The 10,693-nt window shown below is 33.7% G+C and overlaps 1 protein-coding gene across 1 annotated transcript; it reads left to right on the plus strand.

The window, feature by feature from the left end:
* The first annotated feature begins 1,181 nt into the window (after window positions 1-1,181).
* Window positions 1,182-9,146, plus strand: LOC134274893 (probable serine/threonine-protein kinase pats1). Its single transcript, XM_062757135.1, has 4 exons — window positions 1,182-1,413; window positions 4,398-4,610; window positions 4,735-4,841; window positions 7,962-9,146. The coding sequence occupies exons 1-4, from the start codon at window positions 1,200-1,202 to the stop codon at window positions 9,144-9,146; spliced, it is 1,719 nt and encodes a 572-aa protein (XP_062613119.1). The 5' UTR covers window positions 1,182-1,199.
* The last annotated feature ends 1,547 nt before the right edge of the window (window positions 9,147-10,693 follow it).

Genomic DNA, 10,693 nt, shown 5'->3' on the forward strand with positions numbered 1-10,693 from the left:
ACTGAAAAGAGGGTTTGTAATATCATAAAATGTTTTGCATGATATATTGCTTGATGGTTCAAATTATTTTACTTCTTTGCTTTCAAAGGTCTCAAAGGACAAACATGACAAACAGGTACAATGCACCTCAGTGAAGAGTGACGACTGGAGAGATGAAGAATCTTGCGATATAGCGAGTGACGTTTTGTATGGTTGGTTATTATTTTTCAGAAAACACAAATCCTTTACTTCCTTATTGATGAAAACGGACAATCAACGGTTTCTGATACTTTATGCTCATATTTAACTTAAACTCTCAAAAGTAAAATAAATAAAAATAATGAATATCTTCATATCAGTGAGAACTCAAACTTCGCCACCATTAGCTGAAAAAACTCTCCGTCACTCTCTCAATTAATAGCTAACCCGAGCTAAAGTCTTACGTCAGCTTTCTCTGATCGAGGAGTGTCTGTTGTCCGTGTGTCGCCAGCTAACTTAAATCTTTTTATTTCTTCTCATGTTCATGAACTAATAGGTTAATTTCATCTAAAATGCCACAAAACATATTTGGATAAAGGGGATTAACGATTTTGTTCACGGAAAGTACATGCCATCTTTAAAGACAGGATATTGTGAAAATTTGGTGGCATCATTTAAAACACTTTTCCTTAAGGACCACTGGGCATGAAGAGATTTAATTGATACGAAAGCTTGATTTCATCTAATATTCAAGTTTGATAATGAATATCATATCCCCGGGAATAGGGCAAGCCCACATGAGGGTTGAAACTTTACAGGGAATATATATGTTCTGTTTTCAAAAATATTCTTCTCGAGAATATAAAGAATCAATAGTCGTCTAAATTTAAACATTAACGGACACGTCTGACAGTGAGTGTGTTGAAGAAAAAATATATAATGAAAGCATGTGACTAAGAACATTTTGCAGTCCATGTTGGATTTTATACTAGCATCGTTCATTTTTCAAATACAGGATAAAAGAAGAGTTCCATGCGTAAGAATGCACGTACACGCATACACACTCTTATTTTGTACATTAAGTAGCGTTTATTATGTTTTAGTCCCCGGAGGTATGTTGTGTCAAATCTATCCAGAGTGGTAAGGTTAGCGATGTGGCCTAAGGGCTTTGTGTTAAATTCAAAGACCAACCCTAAGACCAACTTTTGTTTTAAATAGAAAGGAATAATGAAACCGCCAAAATGTACTTCCAAGAGACTACAAAAGGAACCGAAACCATCCGCAGGGCTCATGCAATGATTGTAGGGTGTGCAGGAGCGGGTAAGACTACCCTGTTGAGGCGACTGATGTCTAAGGATTCATCAATGGAAGAACTACTCAACACCACTTCTACAGTTGGATTAGAAATCCATCCAGATTTATTTGAAATTAATCCTCAGTCATTTTCCCTTAAAGGTAATTAATGTTTTTTTTAAACTCACAATTCACTTATAATAAACTGAATTATAAAATATCTAGAGCTACAGTATGGTATGGTTTTTGCCTTGCGTTCGTCTGTAATTTTGCAGAGTACGTATAAATCTTTCAGTCTGATTGACTAAAATGAATTTTCTGGATTAGTTTTAATATTTTTTATAAATACAGAACAAAACTACTTTTTTCAATTACGTATTAGGGATAAAATTTATTTTAAATTAACAAACGCATTACGAAATTCGCAGCTTGAATAAATTCAAGTTAAATAAGTTTGCTTCATCATATTTCCGAGTGAAATGCACAGCAATATATAAGTCATGATATTATACAGAAAACATGAGAAAACATTAACTCTAGTATCTGTGTCCAGACCTCTTAAGATCTTTGTCAAGTGCTTCATGCCCTATCCATTGAGAGAATAAACAGATTCTATATACATGTATACAGAGATAAATCTTGCACAGTATGATAATCTAGAATCAAAAAAACTTATATTTAACGATAATGTATTGAAAAATGCTAAGTATTCATTGTTAGTTACTTGTCCATTTCTGGACAGCAAGGAAGCAAAAAGTCGATAGTTTTGAAACGGACCATGCATGGACTCGTTCAAGAGAACTGAACTGTTAAACGTAGCTCCTCGTTGATTGTTACGCGTGTGAAATGTGGCATCCTTATGAAATCTTGCAGCAAAAAAAGTTAAGAATGCTTAAAATAATCAGTAGAATTAAAGTTAATGATAAGCGGATAAAATACAAATTGATTGCTTATATTTGCTAACAAGGTCGTTATAACTAATGCTGTTGAGTATCGAAATAGTTGGGAGATATGAAAACCATATGCAAGTGAGAAACAAATATTACTGCATAAAGAAGGGCACCTGAAAGTGGAATACTATTCGCAAAGTAGTATAAATGATCTGATATGACTTAACTTGCTTAACTTCCTTTACACATTCACTTAAGCTTACATACATGAAATTCGAAAAGTCTCATTATTTCCCAACTCTTAACACTTCGAACCTATCCTCCACTTTGACCCACAGAATTCGATTAACAAGAGATGGATTTACGGAAACCAGTCCTGAGGTCATTTGGGTCTTGGTTGAAAATGACGAATTTCACGTGCTGTGAAAGGCAGATCAAGGAGTTTTTAACAGTGAAAAATGCATTTTATTATTTAACAGAATTCTATTTACAGATTAAAGACAGGAAATTGATTCTTATATTAAAATAAAACTCTTTCGTGCAATTATTCAATAATCATATAGAAAATGTATTGAATAAAAACTTCCGTGTTTTTAATTATGTACATGGTTGGCATGTTTAAGATCGAAGTGCTTAATTAAATACGCATTTCTGACAGAATATGTTCAGAATTAAATTCCTTACAATAAACTACCTTCCAAATATCGCTTAATGCTGTTTCGTAATTACAGGCCTGTAGCAGGCCTGTTTTTTATTCACACGAAGCAGAATTTAGTGCAAAATCGTATACGTGAAAAGAAAAAAAACTTGCTGTGGACTTCAGCTCGACCTTTCAATTGTTGACGACGTATTGTCAGTTAACAATGGTCGTTTCCATTCCACGATATATCCTGGCGAGCTTGAGATAAAAGATACCACACATTCTGGCACATCTTTTTTTTATATTTGGATATTTTTCTGAAAAAAAAAACGTTAATGATAATATAACAATCAAGCTCTTCGATATCTTTAACTTTTTTCTATCGTCATTTCCCTTACTAATGCAGCTATATACCGTATAGCGGGTTTTCTTGGCGGGTGTAAAATTTGGCGTTTTACCTGCTCAAAGGTATGCCATTAATTTTGGCGTAATTTATTTTAGCGGACACAGAGATTCAATTCTTTGCAGATGAACATTAAGAAGAGAACTTACTATTTTAGCTATTAAAATTTTAGCGGTCCTCCATCAAAACGCCAAAATAAGCCAAAATTAGCACCCCGCTAAAATAACCTGCTATACGGTACCTTCATCACCTTCATACGGAGTTTATTTCTCGCAGGTGATTTGATCCTAAGCATCCTTTACATATGAACAATCTCTAAAACGAGATAAATTATTGACAAACAGGTTGATGAAACTTAGAATTTTAGCAGTCTCGTTTAAACTTATCATTTCGTTAGTTCGACGATCGATACAATGACCTGTCAGCAAATACAATTTATCATTGGTCAAATGATGATCGATGTTTTTCATACTGTCAGTCCATTATTGATACACTGAAAAGACGACAGCTTTTCCCGTAATTTCCCGATCATGACAAGAAGCACACGGTGGGTGTGACAGGTCGACAGGGAATGCTCACTCCTCCATGACACCTAATCCCGTCTCTGATGTTTTGTAGATCCGTATTTGCTCTGCTCCTTTTTTGTATTGTTTTATGACTTCTGAAAAGTTGCCAAGCAGAAAAATGTTCGGAATTCTAAGAGTTCTCATATATTTTCATTTTCATTTTAAGAATATAGACGCAATTCTGAAGTAAGGTATCCCAAGGAGTTGGATGTATTTAATATACATGTATACAGTTCACTAAGAAAGTTTTATGAAAAGCATTTGTTATATGTTTTATTAATTCATTTCATAAATGGATATTTCAAAATGAATGTCAAGATCTAATCTGATCGAATGAAACTCTGGTTTTAATTATCATTATCGCCTTTATAGTCACTCGCATGACACAGTGATTAGAGCATCTGCTCTAGACTCGCAACGTTAGGAGTTGATCCTTACTTCAAAGGTTCGAATCCACTACCGGAAGTGGATACCAGTCGTTGAAATGAGACTGTAGAAACCAAGGTATCGTGTCGCTGCTTTTGATATACAAATGTATCAAGTTATAGGTGGATTGGTCTAAAATAAATATTATGCACACTCTTTGATAATCTCTATTTTGATAGTCAATTTCCTGTTCCGTAATTGACTTTTATTATTTTATTTAGTTTGTTCCAAAGATTCTATCAAAGAAAAGAAACTTCTGTTAAATGTTTTGGATTTTGGGGGACAGTGTGCATATTACGCTTGCCATCAAGTATATCTCCAACAGAGAGCTTTTTTTCTACAAGTAGTGGACATCTCCAAACCGCTTGAAGAGAAAGTAGACCCTTTTCTTTGCAACCAAGATGGCACAATGTTCGATAATTATACTTATGGAGGTAATTTTAAAAATGTTTTCTTTCTGAATTATATAGCATTTAACTGTGTTAAATTGTAGAAGGAAAGAGTGACTCATAAACTTTATGTTTAAGTCTTATATTTTTTTTTATCTGAATTATACAGATTATTTTCTTTTCTGGCTGAAATGGATCCACACGTACTGTGATAGCGACACGCCTGTTATCATAGTAGCAACTCATCTTGACGTAGTTCCAGAACCACAGAAAATGGTAGTTTGTTTTTTTTTTATTCAAGAATACTTATAACAATCAATATCTTATAAAATTTTACATTTTTTTTCTTTTGTTACTGTTCAATCATGTATGTGCAAGGTATTTCATTTTGATAGGAAATGCTGCACGTCTGTTTTTGCTCTGGTTCACAAAATCATTTTTAAAAATCTAAAATTATCAATGCTTTTTTCTTAGATTTCTTTTGATCTGTATATAATATGTGAACGAGTTATTATGTAAAACAAAATTTATTAATTTAGTATTTTAAAGAATTATGACAAGTTGAATGAATGAAAGAAAAAAATGAAAGTTGAGAAATAAATGGCACATTTGTATTGAAAGTTATTCATTTGCCTTACTTTCTGTTCTTTTTCATAAGGGCACTTTTTAAAGAAAGTTCGGGTATATTTTTGTTACCTTGTCCGCTGGCCTTTGTGTAAAAGGTTGTTGAATTTTCGTTTTCACCCTGGGGGTCAAATGGGAGTCGAAATGACTTTTTTTTAAACACAAAAAGACCCTGGTTCCCGAAACTCATCTTACATTGTACACAGTAGCCTTATGATCTTTTGGGAGATTGTTGTTGGTGTGACATGTATGTAGATGTGCAGTAAGTTTTCTGTGCGTTCGCCCGTCTGTCTGTATGCCCGTATATTACGCTGTGAGGTACCATTTCTTATCAGCAAAAATACACCTATGCTAAAGAATGAATTTTTTATAAGACTTAGAGAATCTTTATTACATAGTGTCCTTGTACATCTCCTAGTTTACTTTTCGATCAGATAAATATTTCGATTTTGCCGAGAGAAAATATGGACACTTCTAGTCTTTCTATAATATTGAAGTGTACCCTTCTCTTATCCACAATACTTCCTATACCACTGAAATAATTTGTTGATACTTTCAGGGGTTCTTTATTACATAATGTCATTGTGTACCTTCCATCTTACTTTTTGATCTGATACTTATTTTGGTCTCCTAGAGCAAAGCATGAATTTTGCAAGTATAATCATATGGGTATCATTCATTGAACTCAGTGCTCACAGTACCTCTAGTTTTATTTTGCCTGACAATCTTTAAGGTAATTTGTAACTATCGATATCTAGAGGATATCTAGAAACCCCTTAAAAAACCGGTATCCCATTCTTGCAAATAAATTCTATTCTGATGAAACAAACTATATTACAAAACTTAAAATGTTGAATCATAAGTTTTACTTAACTTTTTAATGTGTACCCAGTTTGATTTCTATAGTATCTGCTTGTTTTAAACACCAGTAAAATTTGATTCCTCTTATTTTATGCAGGTCAATTTTTAGTGTTAAAAACGATAGATTACATTGACTGACTGCCGTACTAAAATGTGACATTTTATTACATTATACATAAAAACATTTTCTATAAAGGGTTAACTCTAATGTTTGCTTCTCTTTTTTTTCATTACTGTTTTTGAGCAGAATTTTTCTTAAGATGATTCTTAATATTAAATCTGACCCTCTATTGTGCTCCCAATCCCGGGAAAGGGAGATCCATTATTTACAACAAAAAAACTGGATTCTACTAGATCTTAGCTTGCTTTTATATAAACATGATTAAAATGGCTGAGATTTTTTTAAGAGGAAAATATTTTCTATATATTCCTTTATAAATTTTTCCAGGGGCGATAATTTGAAGGACTTGAATCTACACCACCTGAGGATCTTTCTTTAATAATATGGATAATAATGAATAAGATCTTCTTGAGAAAAATATTTTAAAAGTGTTTATTATTAGTAAATATTGGGGCCGCAGTTGTGACCCTGTCCTATTCCCAGAGGTCATAATGGTCTTTAACGAGAAGCACTGACTTCTACAGTTGACAGTTTACTGCACATTTAATTTGTATGATGTACGGAAGTACAGATTTGATAATGCCTAAGAAAACCTTTCTAGGGGTCATAGGTATGGTGTTAGGTGTACTAACATGTGAAAACCGGGAGTTGAGTGTAGGGTGGTCGTCGTTTTCTTCAAGGACAACTTTAATTTAGACAACGGGTTAGAATAGGTCCTCAGTACACCCTTGCATGTCGTAAAAGGCGACTAAATGGGGCGGTCCTTCGGAAGAGACCGTATAAACCGAGGCCTCGTGTCACAGCAGGTGTGGCACGATAAAGATCCCTCCCTGCTCAATGGCCCTGAGTGCCGAGCATAGGCCCACATTTGCAGCCCTTCACCGGCAATGATGACGTCTCCATATCAGTGAAATATTCTGGAGAGGGACGTTAAACAGTATACAATCAATCAATCAAGGACAACTTATATGTGCATTGAAATAACACGTTATTTTCGTTTAATTCAATGTTGAAATGCTAAATATTAATATCACGAAAGAGCTACCGTATATAGCCCTAGTGTAAAAAAAAAAACGTCAACTGTAAAAATTAGCACTCCTCGTAAAAGTCCATTTGAAACAACTATAAATCCACAGTATCCGTGAATACTTTTTCAATATTATTGATTATGACTTTGTTGTTCTCGAGAAGATTTCAAAGACATTTTCCCTATTCCTATGTTGGTTGAACATCGACTCCTTTATGTGGCCCTAGGCCTGCCGTACTTTAAGTTTATGACATAACCAGACTTGTATCTAGGGTATGTAATGAAACTTTCACATATGTTTAATGTTTTCCTGCCTCTTCCTGGTTCTTGATCGATTAGTAGAGGATTTTTGATGATGCCTCCAAATTTTCACGATATCTCAATAAACTCAGCTTGAAACAGAAGGTTACCCATATTCAAACAAACGTGATATTTCACTTGGTTAAAGATAACTGGATAACAAACAATAATTAAACTTCCATCGATGAGTCGTCAAAATTAATCCATGTTTATTTTTTTAGAATCTCCCGGCTAGATCGCGATCACAAATTGTATGCGCTGAAATAGCAATAGTGAGGTATTGGAGACTCTGAGTCTCCGTGTAAAAGTGCATTAATTAGAATGCATGTATGCCAAATCTGTCTCATAGTTTCACATTACTACAATGATTTATCATATTACTTGGTATATTTCCCTTTACATTTCATTTTCGAAATTGGAAACATGTAATTATTGTATTTGACTTATTTTTTTTATTTTACAGAAATCGTCTTTCTTTCAAAGAATCCTTGATCTTTTACCATCTGGTTCAAACTTGGGGCGTCATTTATCAAACGAAAGATGTTTCTTTACTGGATATCCGTTTAATTTTTGTCCACAATTAGATCCTTTGGCAAAATTAGAAAAATGCATCTGTTCTATGGCTTTAAGCGAAAAATGGATAGTGAATATTCCAACCGAGTGGGTTTGGTATGGAGACAGTATTTGTTGTCTGTTGAATCAGCGAGTGAAAATTGTTAAAAGGGGTGGATTATATCATCAGAAGGTATTTGCTGAGTCCGAAGACCTTATGAAATTTTACAACGATATCGGAGTCATTGGTTACTTTAACGAAAGATTACTTCGAGATATTGTTATCGTCGATGTCAAGTGGTTTGTTGACGCCTTTAAATATGTAATCACAGACCAGAATCACTTTTATTGGGTAAAGTTGAAAGACAACCACGACTGGATGTATTTTAATCAAACGGGCTACCTAAAAGATAGTCTTCTAAATGAAATTTGGGAACAAAGATTTTCAGTATATGTGAATAAAGAGGATATACTACTGTACGCGGAACGGCTTGGTTTACTGGCACGAGGAAAAAGCTATTATTGTCTTAGGTCCCGAGTACATTACGTCCCTTCTATGAATAAACGCAGCTTTGACTCAAAGGGAAAACATCTTTTCAAAACAGTGCAGAATAGAACAACCGTGATAGTGTACCAATTCCAGTTTTTTCCATATTTCTATTATTTCCGATTGATTGTTGCAATGATGTCAGATCAAATGCCTTTCAATTTACTTGATGGCTCAGGGGAATACCTGTATAAGAACTTAGCTTGTTTTCTTCATAAGGATCACATAGTAGTGGTGGCAGTCACAAAGACCTCTATACAGCTTCAGGTTCTTCACAGAAAAAATGAGATGCAACGGTGCACTGTTATTGAAATTAGGAATTTGATAGAAAACAGATTGAAAGAAATCACAGAAACATTTCAGAGACCCTGTCGATTCACAATTGGTTATCAGTGCTCTTATCAAGAGGTATACAGTCATCTGCCGGATTGCTTTGTTCTCGAGCAGGATATTCTAGGAAAAGTTACAATGTCATGCCCATCACACTTAACACAAAATATTCACCAAATCAGAGAAGATGATATTGTACATTTTTGGAAAGAAATATGATTGTGGCATTTTTTTAAATAACATTTTACAAGAAAATTTCATAATATTATTAACTTTACTATACTTTTCCTCTGGTGATTTTTATGATGTTCTTAGTTCTTTTATATGGTAGCATGCCTTTGGGTTGAAATCTTATGATGTTTTTATTCAAACATGTAGAATCGAAATTCATATTTAATGTTAAATGCAAATATATTTAAATAACAGAAAATGTTTGTTTTATAACTACTATTTACATGAGGTTCGTAGCTTATAAAGCATTCATCCAATGACTGTGTTCTAAATACATAAAGCAAATTTATTCGTTTCCTTTAAAAATATTCTTAATATTTTTAAATTTTATCTTTCACTTGTCTGCTTAAAAATTCTATTATTAATTGACACTGACGTCTAAGGAATCAGAACAAGTAACACATAGCAAGGTGACGTCATCAAGGAATGCTGACCGCTCCCTTGTCTATTGTTTAAAAGATCCGTATTCGCTCTGCTCCCAATTTCCCTTGTGTCAATTGACTTTTTAGCCTGATAACTGTTTGTTGTCTCCATATTTAAGGGTCCTCCACACCATGCGACTTGTGACGTATATAGAGAAAAAAACTTTTACTTCCGGTTTTATATAGTTTGTGACATGACGATTTGCCTGGCACCGCTTGTAAGAGAGTCTTACAAAAGCTTTAGAGATAAAGGTTTTGCTAAGGGAAAAGTATGCAGTACACTGAGAGTGAAACCCTAACAATAAACAATGAACACATGACATGGTCACGGAGTGACGGATAGAAAAAGATATTCTTTTTTTTCAATAAAAGAACAACAAACGTCTGAAATTATGTTAGATAATAATTCGTAAACAACGGGTGCCCGCATGATGAGAAACTTTTAGGTTATTTCTACTTTCAGGGATATCAAAAAAGTCTGTGTTGAGAGTTTATATTATTTTTCATAAACTTATTCGTGCGTTTCAATTATCCATTATCTTATTGTGTGTTTATGAATATTGATAGAGTAGTGTTCATTTCTAATTTTCCCCTTTTATATCTGTCAGTGTTGCCAATGATGAGTAAGTATAATATGGTGACGTATGCGGAGACTTGCCAAAGTTCTTGAGTCCCGAGCAACAGGAACGATAACTGCAAAAAGAAACTTTGATACCAGAGATTTTGAAAATATTTTTTTCTACATCAGTGCTCTAAAATATACGAAAAGGTAAAGCAAAATTTGTGCTGATTATGAAAACGCCTTGGGAAAAATATCTTGAAATTTGTGAAATTATTATGTTAAAGAATCCGTATAAATTTTGTTTTAATTCCAAGCCAGTTTTTAAAGGTTGACATGCGTGTTATAAATAATGCTCAATAATATGAGAACAAAATTTGTGTGTGTGAAGGACCCTTAATAAACGTTAATAAAAACAATTTGCTGTTTTCAAGAGACGACAAATGCATCATATTGAAAACCAGGAAAGGAAAAGAAAATTCACTGTTACAGTAGTACCTGTTCACTGAAAGGGGTACCGTGTTTATATGAAAGCTTTGAAAATTTACAAGAAT

This window comes from Saccostrea cucullata, unplaced genomic scaffold (assembly GCF_032062105.1).
Source record: "Saccostrea cucullata isolate Sc308-1 unplaced genomic scaffold, CSIRO_AGI_Scuc_v1 ctg7146, whole genome shotgun sequence".
In the NCBI taxonomy this organism is placed as follows: domain Eukaryota; kingdom Metazoa; phylum Mollusca; class Bivalvia; order Ostreida; family Ostreidae; genus Saccostrea; species Saccostrea cuccullata.